A 20422-nucleotide genomic window follows, 5' to 3' on the forward strand; every position below is an offset into this window, starting at 1 on the left:
TCCGTATTCCGTCGTGGAAAATCAGGGATTTCGAGCACTTCTGCATACGTTGGAGCCAAAATACACCATCCCATCCTGACGCTATTTCACCGACACGTCAATCCCGACACTCTACAACCGTATTGCACAAACTTTGTTTACATTTTTTCTTAAATGTGTAGCAGGACACATTTTAATTGTTGTGATTCAAGATACCTGTTACCTTAGGTTCTTTACAACGAAGTTGTAACTTTCCAGTTTGCACGCATTTCTATTAGTTTAATAAAACATACACAAACTTATTTCTTATTACAAATGCACTGTTTTTAAAAATTGCAAGTGATGAACGTGTAAGCAGTGAAACAAGAAGAAATGTTGTGAAAAAGTGCACCAATATACATAAATTGAAGATGCATCAATAATTGTTTTATAATCGAATCGTTGACCTCTGAATCGTTATCGAATCGAATCATGAGGATGAAGATTCCCACCCCTAAAAGCCAGTTACCATCTTGACCTTATTTTCACTAGAAACTGCTCTAACTCCAACCTCACTGTAACCCTGCTTCAACAGACTCTGTACCTGTACATTGCAACATCCACTCCCCTCCCCCTCCTCTCTGGCCTCATCTGTTTTATCAGCCCTCCCCCACATCTGACTCATGCATCCTAACTCTGTCACAGACAGTCTCCTCTCTACTCTGTCCACCTCTCTTGATTGTCTCTGTCCTCTTACTTCACTACAGGTCCGTAAGTCCTCCCCAGCTCCATGGTTGTCTGACTCTGTGCCTGCCACTATGTGAGCTTCAGAAAGGAAATGGTGAAAATCTAAACACCCTGATGACCTGTTCACTGATCAATATCTTCTGTCCTCCTTCTCTGTCTCTATTTCTGCAGCCAAAAGCCCTTTTTACTAGGGGTGGGCATTCGATTAAATTTTCTTAATCGATCGTCGGGAGAATTAACGATCAATTATCGATTAATCATAAAAAAAATTATTAATTAAAATACATTATTTAACTTTCAATATATTAAAAATGCTATAAAAATATAAAATACAGTGTGTTTTTCCGGAATGAGATCTTTATTTCGAGAAGAACAATGAAGAACAAAGATGTGCACTGCGGTGCTCCAAAGCAGTGGAGCCTGCAGCTGCGAGCCGGCACTCTTAAACACAATGACCCTCGTTTGTTCCAAATAATAATCATTAAAAAAAACTTATTAAACAATAACTTAACCAAAAACATAATAATACTTAGGTCTGACAGGGGTCAGAAGCGACCGCAGTCTGGTGACCGTCAGTCCAGCTGCTGAAAACACCCGCTCTGAGCAGACTGACGTTGCCGGGATGCATAGGTACCTCCGCGCATTATTCGCATTATTCGATAGTTTATTGACACAGAGTGAATACTGCAGATGACGAAGTCTATGAAGTCAGGAGGAGGAAATAACTTTTCAGGTGCTTCAGTACTGGCGTCACTTTCCCAAACCGGAGTCCACATCCTTTTTATTTACGGTCTGATTTGATACTGTGGTTTAAAAAATACTCAATTAAAGAAAAAACTTGTAACATACACACCTTAAGAATCATCATGACTTCTAGGCACTGTGTGACAAAGGCTTGTTGTTGGTTAAACATCACCGAGGGAGCACCAGTTATTACAGGGGACGTTTTCTGGTCGAGTCACCTCCAGTTCATAGAGCAATCTCTCAGGAAGCTGTTAATAAACTCACACAACCTGAGACGCGACCGCAGCCTGGTGACCGTCAGTCCAGGCACCGAAAACTCTCACATAGGTACCTCCACGCATTATTCGAGCATTTTATTGATTAAAAAATAACATGATCGACGAAATTCTTAACGATCAATTATCGATTCGTCAATTAATCATGCCCATCCCTACTTTTTACCAAAACAAAACCCCTCATTTTCCAATCCCAAAAAACTCTTCTCCATCTTTTCCAACCTCCTACGGAGGCCGCCATGTTTTTTACATTAGTCCAGACTGAACAAACTAAACACCTTTTGAGTTTTTCTGACAAATGAAGGCTACCACAGGTTCTTTTTCATGTTTGGAAGAGGAGGGTGGGGTGAGGGGTATTCAGCTGCAACATGCAATGTCAACACTCGATATCTCTAAATTCTACACACTGTAAATTTAAGGAGGCAAGAGTAAACATTCTCTTGAAGAAACTCAACCTCAACCCGTCTGAAGTAAACAACTACAGACCTGTCTCTCTTCTTCCTTTTCTTTCCAGAGCACTTGAGCATGATATCTTTAATCAACTCTCCTCCTATCTTCACCATGACAACCTTTACCGAGACTGCCTCCTCTCCTCTGTCCTCATCCTTCCAGACCTTTCTGCTGCATTTGATACAGTTAACCAACAGATCCTTATTTACTCCCTTCAGGATCTGGGTGTCTCCGGCTCTGCTCTCTCCCTGCTCTCATTCTACCTCAATGACTGCACTCCCACCCATGACCTGACTATAACCATTGACAACTCCGTGGTAGCACCCACCCAGACTGCTAGGAACCTGGGTGTGACTCTGGACAATCAACTATCCCTTACTGCCAACATTACTGCGACAACCCACTAGTGTAGATACATGCTGCGAAACATCAGGAGAATACGTCCCCTTCTCAGTCAGAAGGTGGCACAGGTTCTGGTCTAGGATCTGGTCATCTCACGCCTCTACTGCTACTCCCTCCTTGCTGGTCTACCCGCTAGACCAGCAAGTGTACCATGCGTTGAACGGATCAGGTCCAGTCTACCTCCAGGACATGGTCAAACCTTACACCCCAGCCCGTCCACTCTGCTCTGCATTTACCAATCGGCTTGCTGCTCCCTCAGTGCGAGTAAACTACTCAACAAAATCAAGACTGTTTGCTGTCCTGGCTCCTAAATGGTGGAACGAGCTCCCCATTGATATCAGGACAGCAGAAAGAATGTGTACAGTCCACTATCACTTACTACCACAAAGTGAATAAATATATGTAAACCCAGTTACTGTGGGGATGTTATCAAAGCTTGATAAGGCAAGATATGCTTTGGAGTATGTGTACTCTGCTGTGGGTCAATGTTATGGGGACAAAACTAATTGCAACAATATGTTTAGACAGTGAAGCACCACAGTCAAGGTAATTAATGCTGCCACTATCATCCTGGCTACTGTCCAAAACAAGAGTTAGCTATAAAAATCCCAATCTTTAGTATAAACCCTGATCTCAGTGTTATGATAGGCTACATAGATTATTAAGTAGTCCGGTTCTATTACTTACTGACCTAATTGAAATCATGGCATCTGAACTTGTTTTAAAACTCTCTTATGTCACGTAGCCTGTATTGTGAAGACCGTCTAACATCCATAAAGTTTGTATGGGCGGTGTCTATGTGATGGGGTGTGCATGGTAATGTGCTTAGTCTTCGATTTATTTGCCGCCTCAGTCAGTGAGGAGCTTTTTCTTTTGCCAAGTTTTTGCAATTACTCTGGTTGTTCCACTACCTGGAGGAAGCTACCAGTAGCTAAGAGGGTTATCCTCTGTCTGTTTTGGTTACACAGACACACACACAAATGGTATATGGTTTGTATTTAAATCCTTGTATCATTTGTTCTTTTCATATTAAATTAGAAAACTAAAATTGTAAAAATTGAAAAAAAGGTCATTATTTCTGATACCACAAAACAAATAACGGTTTGTTTTTGGTAGTTCTGATTTTTTGCTTTTTGCCTTTAATCACTGATATTTTATTTATTTTCTTATATTCTTGCCATATTTTTATTAACTTTTTAATACACATCCCCTGAAATTGCTTTAGTGTCCAATTTTCATATCATACAATTTGTTGTAGTGGTAGTAAAAGCACAAGTGTATTTAAAACCATTAATGGTGGCTTCACTACATGCAAGTGTCACAGTAAGCCAGGGCTAAACTGAGCGGAGTTATTTTTAACTTGATTAAATCTGTGCTTTTCCTAATAGGAAAGGATATGTCCGTTGTGCAATATATCTGCAGACAAAACTGAAACATCAGCTGCAGCAAGGCTACTAGGATTCAGCAAGCTTAAAGGTTCAGAGTGTAAGATTTAGGCGAAAGGGATCTATGGGCAGTTATTGAATATAAAATAATCCTAGTGATGTTTTCACTAGTGTATTTCATCTAAATTGTACAAATTGTTGTTTTCTTTACCCTAGAATGGGCCCTTTATATTTAAATACTTTATATTAACATTGGAAGCGGGTCCTCTCTTCGGAGGCCACCATGTTTTTTTACTGTCGTCCAGAAAGGACAAACAACCAGCCAATCAAGGTATGCTTTATTGATCATGACCCTGATGCTTTAAATCTATTAATCTTTGAGGCCAAGTAAAAAATGCGTCAAAATTTGGTGAAATTCCCAAAAGGGAAACTTAAGTTATGTTCAAGAGGCCAAAAACATGTTATATGAGGCTACTGTGACCTAGACCTTTGACCACCGTAATCTAATCAGATCATCCCGAGGTACATACGTATGGATGAACATATGCCAAACTTAGAGGTGAAGTGCAATGTCCTGTTTCCTACTGCCTTCAATGAAATTTACCCATCTTGATGTTGCCAAAGATATACACTGACTTTGTATACCTTTGTGCTGGTGACAGCCAGTGGCTTGAGTCATTATGTTTACCTCTATCCTGGATAGTCAAAAATCCAAAATGTTCAAAGTCTGAACTGCAGATGCACAAAAACAGGAGCTACAATCAGCAAGATCACTTCACTAGACTTCAAACTGTTTTTCCCCCTTTTCATGAATTGGTAACACAACTGGGCTTAGTAATTACACTAGGCTAAGCAAAGGACTGTTTAATTCTGTTTCATGTGATGTTTATAAGTTTGATTTATGTTGCTGTGATAATAAGTTATTTGAAAGCTATCGTTAGTTCTGTTATGCTGTTAACAGACTTTTCTCTGCATGCAACTTACTACTTTCTCTAACCAGTCCCCAACAACTTACACACACATCTCCTTAAACTTAACAGCCACGGAGCTACCATCCATGGAGGACCTCTACACCCAGCGTTGTAGGAAGAAGGCTTACAGGATAATGAAAGACCCCCATCACCCCAGCAACAAACTCTTCTCTCTGCTGCCGTCTGGCAGATGGTACCGCAGCATCCGGACCAAGACCACAAGACTCAGGGACAGTTTTATCCCACAGGCTGTAAGACTGCTGATCTCCTGAGCTCTGTGAAAGTCACTACATCCTTTTAAAACAACATAGTTATTTTCACTTTATAATATTCATTAGCAATAATTGATATTTATTTATTTAGTTTACAATAATTCTCATTCTGTCACCGCGTTTCTATTCATCATATTTCCAACCTGTATAAAAATATAAAGAGTGCAATAATTCATATCCGTCCATTCCTCCCTATAACTGCTGCTCAATTAAGTCTGACATGTATAAATCTCATTTTGCACCTTATAATGTTTTATTATTTTATTATAATGTTTATTTTATTTTTTTGCACCTTACAATGCTTACTTAATTTTTTTTGCACTAGTACTGACATTTGTACTTATTGTTTAATTTGCACTAGTGTATATTATTGTATTTTTAGTTAGTCTTATCTTATTTTATGACACTTGCATGTTGAGTTGCTTGAGGTGCCTGGGATTTAAGATTTTCATTGCCAACATGTACGCTGTATCTGTTGTGCAGATGACAATAAAACCTTTGAACCTTTGAACCACATGGTGTAACCATGTGCTCTTTAATTCACTTTCTCACTCACACACACACACACACACATCTACACATCTGTATATAGTAAGTACACCTTTAGTTAGTTTGTGTTTATGCTTTTATTTTTTCATAATTAATGTTTTTCTTTAACACACATGTTGTCATTAATGCTGCAGCGTGATGTCACTTCCTCTCTGGCTGTGATTGCTTCATTAGACTGTTTTTCAGAAATTAAAAAAACAAACTCTTCACTTTTTGTTTCTTTGTCACAGTTTTTTTTTCTTTTTTCTACACTGTCAAGAACTCCTTTGATGTGGTCATTTTGATCATTTTTGGTTAAAGTTATTACTGGAAATTAAATATTCATCAAAGTTCCAAATTTGAAGTTAGTACTTTCATGAGACTTCATCACAAAATTGGCTGTCTTTTCCCTTCTTTTGTAGGGTGGTGCCCCGAGGTAGCTTTAATGTCGATTAAAGTAATTATATAATATTGATATTTTTAATATTAATAATCAATATTTTTCTGATGCACAAGCTGCTATCTTGTTAGCCACACAGTGTAGAATTCAAAGTCTTTGTCCTAAAATGTTGAAATTTGTACCTGGATCAATCCACAACACTAATACCCATGTATACCCATGCTGCATGATATTAGGAAAACAGGCGATATGCGATAACCTTTTGAATATAGCAATAAATAAACAAATGCTGTCTTTTTGTTTTGGTTTCACTAACATAGACCCCATACAGTAAGTGGTCTTTGAAGACACGGGAAAGAAAATTAAAAGCATTATTTCCATTCCACTATTGTTTTATTGAAAAAAATCCAAATGGCTATGAACACAGGGACCACGGACAGCTCCATAGCCTGAGGGAGAAGGCCCACAGCCCGGGACCACGCCACCAAGTCCATGCACAGCTCCACGAAGTGAGCCTACAATGAGCATTTGGGGTCTTCTCATACACGTTTGGACCGTGTCCGTTTTTTAAATACAGTTTTAAGCAGCTATGTCAGTAATATACTGCTCTTGTCTGTGTCTATTTCATTCGCGCTGCATACTGCAGCAACTGAATCAGGCCAAACCAAAGACCTCACCATCTCCTCCAGATCTCCATACATTGTCTAGGTGACTCTAAGTTTACCAATTCAGTTGTTTTTACCCAGTCTGAGTTTACATGTGTCCAATAACACTCTTTGTGAGTGTGTGACTGCATTTGCGTGTGTTCTGTGTATGTAAGAGAGAGAGAGAGACAGAGAGCACCATCACTTTTCCCTCAGGTTCTGAATAATCTACACAATTCTTTTATATAATCAATCACTCAGAGTGATGAATTTGACCCAGGACAAACGTGATCACTCAAAAATACCGCAGTATAATTTAGTCGGAGGAGGGGGAGCTAGATTTGACGGAGCCACCTCGCGATTCTCTGTTTTCTCTCTATTCTCTTCATCCAACAATGATTCATTGAGGGAAAAACCCGTCAATGAACTGAATATCTTTAATGGCATCAGACCTCATCTGATTGCCGCAATATATTGACATGTAGAGCGAGAATTCATGGCACATGGAACCTCATTTAGGGTAGAGCCACTCCATTTAGGGTAGAACCTATCTGCAAAAAGGTCTTCCATACTGTTCTTTTGGCTTGCTTCAGAGCTAACGTTAGCAGTAGTCTTCAAGCTAATTTGTACACTCCGCTTTGCCTCGTTCATTATGCATCTCAAGCCTCTATTTTCCCTTTTAACTCAAGGTTGTATTGAAACTTCGATTACTTGTAGTTACCACTAGATATTTATGTAGAATTACTAGAGTTTTTTTTTTTTTTAATTGTCGGGGGGGTCAGAAGTTCATGTAAGGTGCTGCCATTCCCTAGGTCTTCCACATGTGCTATACTTTACCGTATTCCTGTCACATGACCAATGGAGCCTGTAATGTTTGTCATCCCAAAGTGATACTAGTGGCCATGTAGTCAATATTTTAATTCATTACAAAAGCCGTAAAGACTTTAATGGGGTGATCATGTACATGAGTTAATGCTATGAAATTATACTAAAGTGAACCTACTTCAGTGACTAAATCAGTAAGAGCACAGCCGGAGCCACACACCTGTACATTTGTCCAAGTGTGTCTGAGTCCGAAAGGTATTTTGAGAAACAGCTCCGTGGTCTGGTTAGGAGAGTTCAGCCTCTTGCCCAGATGCATTCAGCTGGAGAATGTGAGAATGTGCTATTTTAAAAGATGGAAGTAACTTGAGACACTGGGAAGTCGGTTGGGTGCCACTGGCTAAACATAACTGGAGCAGCTATCTTGCCTTGTGGAATAATCTGTCTTCACAGTAGCAGACCTAAGACATTCGAATAGCCTCTGGAAAAAAAAATAAATTGTGGAAAATTACAGTACTATGGGTCAAATTTATTTACTTCGTGGTGTCCTTGGTAAATATAGTAACATACTGCTTGATGGCATGTTTACTTGCAATGACTCCTCCACTCAAGTAGCCAATAAAGCTGGCTAAGTCCAGACTTACTTAAGCCCAGTTTAGATGGCATCTGTGATACCTTGGGGTGTAAGTGATCCCTGTCCTTGTTGTTCGGGAGACAGACCCTCTCTACGTTTAAGAGTAGGCTTAAAACCTTCCTTTTTGATGAAGCTTATAGTTCGGACTGGCTCAGGTCTGCCATGGACCAGCTCTTAGTTATGCTGCTATGGGTCTAGATCAGTGGTAGTCAACACTTTCTGTATGCGTTTCAAAATAAAAGCACTCCAGTGTTTCTGTTAACCAAATCCATTCTTTTGTTTAAAAAGGGGGTTTATATAGTGCTGGTAATAATGTTAGTACACAGGAATATTTTTATACAAGGATATATTAATATTTATATTTATATTTAAATTAGTCATATTTATATCCATATTCAAGGCAAAGCCTATGCAAACACATTGTGCTGCAATAGCAGCTCCTCTGCATAACATATTGTTGAACTTAGAAGCTAAATGTAAATGAACAGACGTTGAATTTAATGTGAATATTGTGCATTGAATAGATAAAGTTGCATGACTGCCTTTCTTTGTGTTTATTTATGCTCGTACATTGAGCCTTTAACAGAAATTGCAAAAAATAATAAATATGACCCTGTTTTTTTTGGAAGATATAAGGGTAGTAGATCTCTGCTTACGCTTAGAATTAAAATGTGATCTTGGTCTCAAAAAAGGTTGGTGACCACTGGTCTAGACTGTCGGGGGACCCATAACACATGGAGCTTCTCTTTCCTCCTCTCTCTATTCATAATATTAAAGTCTCATCAATAAATGTTACTGACTTGACTTCTTACTACAAAATAACAATATAGAGTCCTCGTGCAGTATAATTGTGGATCCAGGATTGCTTCTGTGGCGGGATTGTGGTTGTGGAGGGAGCTGATCGTGGCTTATTATTACAACTTGTTTGCTTGTACATTATTCCTACTCACATATACTACCATTACTGGCAATACCACTATCATGAGTAGCAATTGTCATTGCTACTCTGTCTGACATTTTCTTTTGCATAGATACTTAAAAAATTGAAAAACCTCTCCATTTATTTAGACACTTTGTTTTCTCATAAATGTTATCAATATTGTTATTTTGTTTATGTGATCTGCTCCACACAGCATTTATTGCACATCTGTCCTTCCTGCGAGAGGGATCCCTCACATGTGAGTCTGACTGAAGTTTCCACTTTTTGCTAGCTTTTCTTTACTTTTGTTGAGGGTTAAGAGCAGAGGATATCACACCTTGAGGCTATTCAAATACAATTTTAAAATAAAAGAGGCTGAATTGACGGCATAAGCTCTTGTAGTCAAGGTCATTTGGTTTGGTTCTTCTGCCTTTATGTGACACCAGGCTGCTGTACTTCCTTACAGGCAAGTGACCACAGCCAGAGAGGGTGTTAGTCATGAGTTTACATTCTGTTTGATGAAAAATTCCATGACTGTATACATACAGTAGATGCTGTGTGTCACTCCTATTAACGCCTGCTAATGAACTGAAAAAGAGTCACTGAACCTAATGTAACTTTGCTGTACTTAACACATTACCTGGAAATCCGCATCTGCACTTTTAAATGACCAGTGGAAGCAATGATCAACAAAGTCTTACAAAGGCCTGATTTTAAAATGATGATGCACTTGCTAAGAACAATTTGACAGTGAGATTGATCAATTCTTGCCACATCAAGGTGCAGGGCAGAACTAAAGATAGAGAGAGTGGGAGAGAGAGGGGCCCCTAATGGTTTCATATAACCAGCAGTGAGTAAAAGTAGCTCCACACACCCTTTTCTTGTTAGAGAAGGAAGAACACAAATATAATATGTGAAAATGAGAGCACAGGTTTTTACTCAAGTGAAAGGATTGAAAAAAGATGTGTTATAACATACAAAATGGAATGCAGAAGTAAACTTATATTCTAATTCTACAGTTGACATTCAAGTATAATAGTGCTTTATGTAACACATTAGTCTGGCAAGTCTGGTAAGCTTTCAGTCTGGCTTCAAATTTAACAGGAACGTCCATAAAGATGAGGAACTCATGTCAGACACACGTAAACAAAGACTGAGGTATAACAAAGCTTAGCACTCACCTGATGAAACATGTTAGGCAAAGAAGAGATTTGTAGATGCTAACACAATTAGCACAATAAAGAAAGCTAAAACGGGCTACGGTTTCTTTCTTTTTTTACCCTCGCCACCTTCCAAAGTTAGGTACCTGATCATGGGTGTGCTAGACAAACTTCACTTTGTGTTCCTTTTGGCAAAAATGTTTGTTCATACAGTAGACTTCAATTCTTTTTGTCTAGTCGTCTCATAAACACGTAGTTCTGAATTGATACATCCCAGCTTCCATTTCTTTACACTGTCATCAGCAACAAAAAAATACTTGGGATTGCCCGCTCTTTTATAAAATGGCTACTGACTCTCAACACACATTTATACTTTTGACTAAATGAGCCAGACTTCTCAACAGCATCAGCATTCAATATTGCTTTTTTTTTACAGTTGGGTCTGATTAATTAAAAAACAAGTCATTAAACAGAAATAATCTAACCATGTGAACAGTTTGCTATACTCTGTGCTGAAGACACATAGGTAAGTATTATTCTGTCTACTCTACAAAAACACAACTCACCCCTGACGCTGAAGACACTGAAGAATGGAGAAGACTATGACATTTTAAATATTTATAGGTTGTAGGCCTACTACTGAAAACTCATTGAGCAATGTGGAGTACCACTGATTTTACTCAGTTTTGAGTGGGAAGTAATTATTCATTTTAATTCAGCTCTTACTTTACAACTCAGTTTTCCATTTTCCTATTATTATATTCAAAATTACACTTGTATCACTGCAGCTATGAGCTACAGCTTAAATTGCTGCAGATAGTGACTCTTGTTACTACTACTATTGTAAGTGGAAGACTGAGGGCATTAGAAAAAACATCGGGCAGCAAGATAAAAGAAAGAACAAGAAAACAATAAAATAAAAGCTCAAGGTTCTGCTGTTTATGCGGTGACATTATATTTCTATTCATTTTGTGCTTCCTAACAAATCTTGCCAGAGTTACTCAGAACAAAAACACTAAAAATCCCTAAAAAAAATGTCTGCTGTGTAAAGAAAGCACAAGTCTGATGTGTGATATTACTACAAATCTAATAAATCATGAGTAAATATGATGACATAGCACAGCTCCCAGGGTAAACTGAGCCCCACCACCTCCTGAACATGGCTGAGCACCTGTTGGTGTCACTCACTTTGTCCAGTTTAACCATCACATGAAACTAACTCCTAAAACGTTACAATAACTGGAACTAGAAACACTTTGAATCAGCACATTGTGTGTCATTGAATGTGCTGGTTCACCTTTAATGTATCATTATTTGCAGGCTATTCTCTGGTTATTGTAATATAATTATTTTTTACTATAAATACAATTGCAATACCTGTTGATATAGGGTGGTTACAGTCATTCATAATTCAGGTGTCCAGCTCTTCTACTGATACAACTTAACTAAATAACTCCTGCAACAAGTTGAGACTCTGTGTGAAATATAAGTAATATATATTATAAGAAATATAAGTAATCAACTGTTGAACAACGATCAATTAGGTCTGCTGAAGAAAATACATAGCCTCATTAATAATCTGCCATTCACTATTCATAGTGCACTATGTATTTAATGTATATATGCATGTGTATTTGCTATTATGTAGTGCTGTCTGAATACCTCGTCACAACTTCTACAATCTCTATAGTATAATCAAAATGTCCCACAACGCATTGTTGTGCATTGTGCATCTCCGATTAGCACATATTCAGATCAGATAATAAACAAATGATGTCTCCTGAAATCACCCAGTGTTCTCCATAATTCTATTCTATCCATTATAACAAATATTTAGATTTGTATGAGACCAGACTGTCTCAAAGGGTTTTTCACTTTTACCAAATATATTCACACAACTCCCATATAGTCATTTCGAACTTCATACTGACGTGTGTAACAGGCAGGTCACTAGTGTTGGTATGTGTTCCATTAAGTCAGAATGTGATCCAAATTTAATTTTAGTCATAGTTCCACAACAGCTGTTTCCTGTGTTTACATTGAGCAACGCATTGAACATTGTCTTCCATAACAATAATGATGCAGCAACGTAAGGTGGATCAAATACATTCAGGAGAACTTTCCAAAGTGGTTGGATAATATTATGATGTGTCCAAACAGCGACCCCGTCCCCCTCTCACCTCCATCACCGTACGTCTCCACGCCGTACCCATCCTGCAGTCCGTTACTCCAGGTGCCCTCATACCTGGCCGGTGTGTTCTGGCTCTGCCGGACCCCGTACCGGCCTTTGAACCCGTGAGTCCACTCTCCCCGGTAAATCCACCTCCCTTTGGTTTCTACACCGAGTCCATGGCGCTTGCCCTGCGCCCAGTAGCCCTGGAACACGTTCCCGCTGGGCCAGGTGTACACGCCGACCACTTCGAAGCCGTTGGACCAGGAGCCAGAGTACTCGCCCTGGCCCTTGGGTCCCGTGCACACACCGTGGCCGTGGGCTTTGCCGTCCTCCCAGCCTCCGCAGTATGTGCCACCATCGTCAAAGTCGAACCGACCGCCCGTCATTCAGAACGGAGGTGAGAGTGCTACCTGAGGTCTTATAGTGAAGTCCAGTGTGTGCTGGGGGGAGGTGTTGAGAGCGAAGCCCCGGTGAGGAGACGAGCCCTGGGTACAGGTGTGAGGGAGCGGGGAGTGACGGCGGCTGCCGGGCGCATTGGCAGAGCGGTGCGGTTCTTCTGAGCGGGGTGAAGGAGGGTGAGAGGCGGCCGGTCGCTCCGCGGCTGGGCGTCAGACCACTCTCCCCAAACCGGAGTGACGTGCACCAAGTTATCCGTGGTCAAACTAAACAAGACTTCCTGTTTGACTTTCAAAGTAAAGGCAGGACATCTACCGACGTTACCCGGATAGGAGGACACCATTGGCTGATTATTTGTAACATAGAGTATATCTTTAAAATCAACTGACAAATCATTTCATTACCTGCATGAAACATCCAGGATTGGCTGTTTTTTATCCATTCCAGTCAATTAAACGAAAAAAACTGAGCCACTATCAGAATCAATAACCACGCAAGATTTCTTTGAAATTGTCCACTTTTTATTTAACATATTGTAAAACCGCTTCAAAATGCAGATCCAAGAGATGGCAATGTTAATTCATGAATAAATGTGTAAATAGATCTTTACATATCAAACATATATACATTACTTATATGTTCTTTTATTTTCACTTAGACATAAAATACCCGGTGCATTGTAAATATATAGCCTATGTACTTACAGGAGTTTCATCGGTTACCCCTTCTGTTGCTTTAGCGATTAATGCAACAAAACAAAAAAAAAAATCTACGTGAAAACAATATTCCACTGCAAGAAAACAAATTGACGTCAATATGTTACCGAATATATGGCTTCAATTCCCTGACTTTCTATATAGGCTATAAAATACCTCCTTTTAAATTCCACAACTTTCCCTTTTTTAATGACTTGTAGCAAACTAAAACAAATGTCTATTTATTCATAACATTTTTCTTTCTTCAGGAGGTTCAGCAGTATATATACGTATATATACCCACACGTCTGTGTTTTTCCATGAAGAATACTACCAACAAAGGTGGTGACTGAAAATTTTAACTATAGTGTATAGTTACCATTTGTAAATACATAGACTAACTGATTAGATTCATCATATCCTCTTTGAAGAGAAATTAACAGAGATAACTTGAAACATATATTTATTTATCTTTTTCAGCTCTAAAATAAAGCAAATGCTGTCTGCAGACTTTTAGATGGTTTCTGTGCAGACAGAAAAAAAACATCTATTAAAAGCTGTTATGGCTAAATTTAGTTAATTTAGTTAATAAATAATGTATTCAAGAGAGTCATTACTTTAAAGAAGGTTGTTATCTGAATTTCTATATTAGCTGTAGGCACTGCACATATGGCAACATATCTTTGCCCTTAAAGCATTAAGAAATGTGATTTGATTTTGAATGAAGAAATGTTCATATAGTACTTTCTTCCTCTTAGTCCCTGCCTGTCTCACATGCAGACCAAAGGCTGATCATTCAGCTTCCATGTGTCAAGGATAGGGTTTATTGATCCAGACAGGTCTATAGATAATGATTGTTTCTACTTATGTATCAACAATGTACAATAAAGTCAAGAAGGCTCTTGGATGAGTAGTGCCACATCATCAAATACAGTATCTACAACCCTTTCCAACTGTCCTTGTATGATATGTATTAGAGTCTTCACGGACATATTAATAATGATGTATTTATCTGGCACTGTGGTGGATGTGTTAATGGGACGAAAAGACATGATGCTGGCACATTGTTAAATTTATTAACCTCTCTACCCATTGAACTTAGACAGACTAAGTCTTTAGCTTTGAATCCCTTCTTTCTCTGAAGGTTTTTACAAATGATTCACATTGGCTCTTATTTACAATTACTAATCCTCTTTATTTTCATTCTGGGTTCTCTGCTACTTTTCCATTATTTTATTCTCCCTTTTTACATTATATCTTCATTGTAAAGCACATTATGAAATTGTCCAGAAAATTGTTAAATAATTCAAGTCTATTATTATATTATTGTTGATATCATTATCTAGACTAGGAACTGTAGAAATTAGAAAACAGTGAGGAGGGCATCATTCATACATTGTGTGATTTGATAGTCCACTGCAGAACAAATGCCAAAAAAAAGAACAAATATCTGATGTTGTTACAGGTTACTTGAGAAGAAAAGCCTGTGTGTAATTATATTTATAAACTGTAAACTCAGTCCATATGTCAGCTGATCTACAGATACATACAGTTACAAGGACATCCCAGAGGACTATCATCTCATCCACTGTTAAATGCTGCCCTCTTGTGAGTACTCATGGCTTAGGCTGCTGCTTTTTTATTCTGTTTTGGCTCTATTGAAGACTGAAATACCAAAAACTTAAATTATTTTTATGATGGATCAATTAATCTATCTATCTATCCATCCATCCAGCCATCCATCTCTACAGGGATTTATCTGCTGAGATTATGTGATGCATCTGTTATGGCTTTTTAAACCATTGACAAATTAATCTCTGTGGGAATTAGAAGTATCTTATCTTGTTTGTCATGTTTCTTTAGTGGCAAACAAATAAAGCTTATAATCATTATTAAATAAGGATTTAAGGCACCAAAATCTCGCCAAAATGCTTTGTGTATACACTCAACAGCCAAGAAAACATTCACCAAACAAACATTCTAGCCTGGCTGGGTGTGCTCAGCTTTGACTCTAGCCAGAGAGACCTGTTCCATTTGCTAAGAAACAGAATCAGAAAAGCAAACACACCACATTCATCAGCTCAGCTCTGACATCACCCAATGGTTTCTTTTCTCACTATGCATAAAGATCATCTAACAAGGCCTAAATATGACGAAAACACGTTTATTTAAATTTAAACAAATGCTTTATGTTATTCCCAGTCTGCTTACACATAATGAATTATGCAATAGTTACTGAAATTAAAACACACAATCATGCATAGAACAATTGGAAAGACATCAGCCACAGTGCCACCTTGCTTGACTGCATGGGGATAACATACAAAAGCTGCACCCAGGCAGCCGATCATTTCAGGGAGTGTATGAATAAAGCACAGGTAGTAGAGATAAAATGAGACAACAGAGATGAATGTGACAAGTGTCAGGCTATCATACCTCAGAGATCTAGTTCAGTATGGTGCTGGAGATGCCAAAGTTCTTAACCAACTGGAGTTTACATGGGTGTTGAACTATAAGAAAGAGACCTGTACAGCTTTATAAATTCACAATATCTCTCTTCCATCATCTCTCCACATGAGTTTTATCAGCCTCATTGCATCAGCCAGTGACAACAGGGGAATTGCATCACTGTGTTATACTGTGTTAGAAACAATGATTTCAGAGGTGGGCGGGTACATTGGTTACAGCCTCTTTACTAGATCGTTTCAAGCCGTCAACTTGTAGCTTGTAATTGTTAAAGCTACAAGTTAAAGCTTCCCATGGAGCCAAAATCAGAGAAAAAAATATGCAAAAAAAACAATGTCAGTTACTCATCCATAGAATACAGTATCAACAACAGTGAAAACTATTATTCTCACAAGCATTCAAATATTTTTATGTGCTATAATATAAATGAGAGCAGCTAATAAAAAGTCCAAAAAAGAGATTACATCAGTGGGATAGAGGCAGCTAATTGTTCATTTGTTCAGCTGTACCTTTTATGGATACAATAATAATAGTATTAATAATAAGTTATGTATTCAGTGTTTTTCTTGCTAAACTTCAATATCTTTGGTGCAACACCCAAATGTCTTTTTTACAATTACTCAGTGTCTCTGGTGCAATAATTAAATGTTGTTGGTGAAATAATTCAGTGTCTTTGGTGCAACATTTAAATGTCGTTGGTTAAATAATTCAGTGTCTTTGGTGCAATATTTAAATGTCGTTGGTGAAATAATTCAGTGTACTTGGTGCAAGACTACAGTGTATTCAGTTTCCTTTTGTGCAATAATTCAGTGTCTTTGGTGGAATGTTCATTTTCAGCTCTTTTTGTCACTGTGCAGACTGTGGGCTGGTAGCCAATCTAAGTGGGCAGACAGCACATCTGTGGGCTGCTCATGTAGCCCGTTGGTGTGGATGGTCAGTCTGACTATATGCTTGCCAGGGCACTTGGCTGTAGCTCATATGCATACTTTGGAGTGGTAGGCCAGATGCTCTCTCCATCACTGCAGTGAATCAGGTACTTCAGCTGTTTTTGGCACAGACAGCACTTTCTTTCCAAGAGCCTTGTAGTCCCTCCTTCCCCTCCCTCTTATCCCTGCAATGGATGAGGATATCATCCACATGGATTTCCTTTTAAAGCCAAGAAATAACTCTAGACTGACATCTACTGAAAAATCTCTGTTACACTGGAGATTCCAAGTGGGGAAAACGTACCCTCCTATGGGTGTGACAAATGTGGTCAATGTGGCTGTTTCACTCGTGGCAGTATGTCATCAATGGTATGCAAAACAGTCAATCTCCCTCTTCACACAAAGTGAATTGTATGGTATAGAATATTGAATTGCACATCATTATACAAGCTTTATCTTTAAGAGATCCAGAAATTCACCATGTGCCTTGAAATATATTTTAACAGTCTCAAACATGCAATAGCTTAATTGATCCACTGGGCAAAACTTCACAATCTCACAATTTGGCCTCTTAAAACTTTAGGCTACATACTGGTGTGAACATGAACACTGTTCATTTTGAACAGTGTTCATGTTCTTTATAAATAAATCAACCAGCTTGCTGTTGTGTGTGGAATGCAAGTAAAGAGTTGGAAGAAATTTCTTTGTGCAAGCCTTGTCATTCTCACACTCATTCGCCACAATATCATACATTAATAGTGAATGTGTTATATTTTGAAAATAGATTCAGTCTGGCAAGGAAGTGTGTGTCAAAACTAAGGTTGTTTATTCAAGTCTACTATAGTAAGTGGTTATTTAAACCACAGAATCTATTTTACAGCCAGTGTGTCTCATTGAATGAATGTTCAGGCCTGAATATTCACCCAACGCATGGACACAGTTCTTTCACCCATAAGCAGCAGAGCCCCAATAATCTTGGCGACTGGCTTAGTGCAAGAAGAGCAAGTTCCAGCCTTACCAAATGACACCGATGAAAAATTTCTTGGGCATGGCTCTGGACTCCAGGAGGATGACCATTGCACTGATGCCATTGCGGCCAAATATTGTTGTTTTTTGCAGTCCCAGTTAGATGCAGGTAAATCTGCAAAGAAAAGCATTACTTTGTAAGGGATGGCGGCAGAAATCCAAGCAGTTTGTGTTAAGCTGCACAGAGACTTATAAATGCTGGTAGGGTATCTCACCTAAGCAGGCTGGTGTGCCTGAAGTGACCACAAGTTCTGTTACAACCATTCTTTTTAAAGAGGGACAAGGCCCTCTGTCCCTCCATGGATATAGTTTTTGAGGCACTTGAGCTAATTTGGGTTGCTGATCTAGAACAGCTTAAAACTGCACTTCTGTTAGCCCTAACTTTTGCCAGGAGGATAAGCAAACCCCAGGCACCGCACCCTACACCTAAAACTGTCAAGTAAAAGTACTTATTTGATCAATTATTATATTATTTTAAAGGGCACATATTTTACACCTTCCTGGGGTTTCATTTGAGGTATTGGTACCCCCAAGATGATGTATCAGTGGTTTAAAGTCGAAAAAACTGCTGCAGTTTGTATTTCCAGGTGCCCTCTTCTGCCTTTGTCTGCCGCTGCAGAACAGGCTGTTTTCACCTGCCTCATTAATTATTTATGAGGCCTGTTGGAGACATACCATAGAGCTTGTTGATTGGCTGACTGCACCTGGAGCATTGACAAACTCTTTAGTAAACAAGAATGGCGACGACCACAGCTGATAGTCACGTTATTATGTTTGGATACAGCTGTAGAAGACCAGTCCCACATTCAGAGTCGGTTACAACAGGATGTTTCTGAATGGTAAGTTACACCGCCTCATGTTTGTTCAAGTTGTAGAAGGACAGTCAGCCAATGTACACCTAGGTTACAGTCCTGAGTTACAGTATAGTTAGAGTCCAGAGTACGGAATAAAGTTACATCGTTGCTGCAGGTAGAAATAGTTTATTCAGTTCTTAATAATGTTTGGTTTGAAAGCTCAGTTTGATATGTATCACAGTTGCTTTATAAGGTTGAAAACATAAGGCAGATTTCATCATTTATAATCATGTGGTTATGTAATTGGTGTTTTCCTATTGTCGTCACATACACATGACCATAAGTTTTCATGCCTTTATGTCACTAGTAATGTCGCTTTTTCCTCTACAGGTGCAGGTTTCTGCTCATCATATTCTTAGGAAAATGAAGCAGCTTCAGTCCCCCACAAACTGTATCCTGGCATGGAAACTGTGTGCTTGAATGTCTACTCTCTGCAAAATGCACACATTTATTCCGCTGACTATGGGCCTTTGAGGCTCAGACTATACCAGTAAGCTAGTAATGATTTCGTACATAATAATAACATTTGTATAGAAATTTAAATGCATATTTACAATGAATATATCAACTGTTTTTTAGATATGTTGACTTCTATTTATGCAATGAAAAATTTGAGGCACTTGTTTTCAGTAGAAAATTACTTTATTACAGAAAATAAAACATAACAGAGCGACTGAATGTATAGCACATACATAGAAACATTGCCTGGCCCTGAAACCATAGAACCAAATTTATGTTTGAACCAATTTTATTCTATTGACCTTCCTGAAGTGACGTTATTAGTTTCATCATGTAAACCAACAACTTGTCAATTAGACTCTGTCCCAACTGGACTTTTTAAGGAAATTCTGATTGACAGTTCCATATTATATCATATTACTCCTTTCTTAGCTTCTCTACATTGGCTCCCTGTAAAATTCAGAATAGATTTCAAGATCCTGCTCCTCACATTTAAAGCCCTTAATAATCAAGCCCCATATATCAAAGACCTAATAACACCATATTACCCAAATAGATCACTTCATTCACAAAACACAGGCTCTCTTGTGGTTCCAAGAATCTGTAAGAGTAGAACAGGAGGTAGAGCATTCAGCTACCAGGCTCCTCTCCTGTGGAACCAGCTCCCACTCTGGGTTCGGGAGGCAGACACCATCTCTGCATTTAAAGTTAAACTTAAAATGTTCCTTTTTGATAAAGCCTATAGTTAGTTCTGGATCAGGTGAGTCCTGAACCATCACTTAGTTATGCTGCTATAGGCCTAGACTGCTGGGGGAACTCCCATCCTCCACTGAGCACCTCTCCATTTATCTCTGTCTCTCTATCCCCCCCACATTCATTCATTTATTTATTTTAATACATGTCAATGACTATTTCACTTTGTACTCCCATAGTCTCTCTCTCTCTTTTTCTCTCTCATTTCAGATATCGCTGAACCCGGAACCTCAGGACAACAACTTTTACTATTACTAATTACAATATCACAGTAATTCATTATGCTATCAAATGTGTCTGTTATCCACAGTAATTAATAGTCTTTACACTGTTGTTCACTTTTTAACTAGTCAGATCTGATAC

General features: G+C 38.6%; 1 protein-coding gene across 4 annotated transcripts in view; it reads right to left on the bottom strand.

Moving 5' to 3' along the window:
- Positions 1-13119, bottom strand: part of LOC109642790 (junctophilin-1-like) — a 34095-nt gene extending 20976 nt beyond the window's left edge. For 3 of the 4 annotated variants that reach the window (XR_011238761.1, XM_069511184.1, XM_069511185.1), the window contains exon 1: positions 12492-13015. Coding sequence is in view for 2 of the 4 variants with exons in the window: in XM_069511184.1 (XP_069367285.1) it covers positions 12492-12870 (379 nt within the window). In the remaining 2 variants the exon portion in view is untranslated. Of the gene's footprint in view, positions 1-12491 lie in introns of all 4 variants that reach the window. The other variant, XR_011238760.1, reaches the window with a different exon arrangement.
- Positions 13120-20422: the final 7303 nt, after the last annotated feature.

The sequence above is a fragment of the Paralichthys olivaceus genome, chromosome 16, assembly GCF_024713975.1.
Source record: "Paralichthys olivaceus isolate ysfri-2021 chromosome 16, ASM2471397v2, whole genome shotgun sequence".
NCBI classification, from domain to species: domain Eukaryota; kingdom Metazoa; phylum Chordata; class Actinopteri; order Pleuronectiformes; family Paralichthyidae; genus Paralichthys; species Paralichthys olivaceus.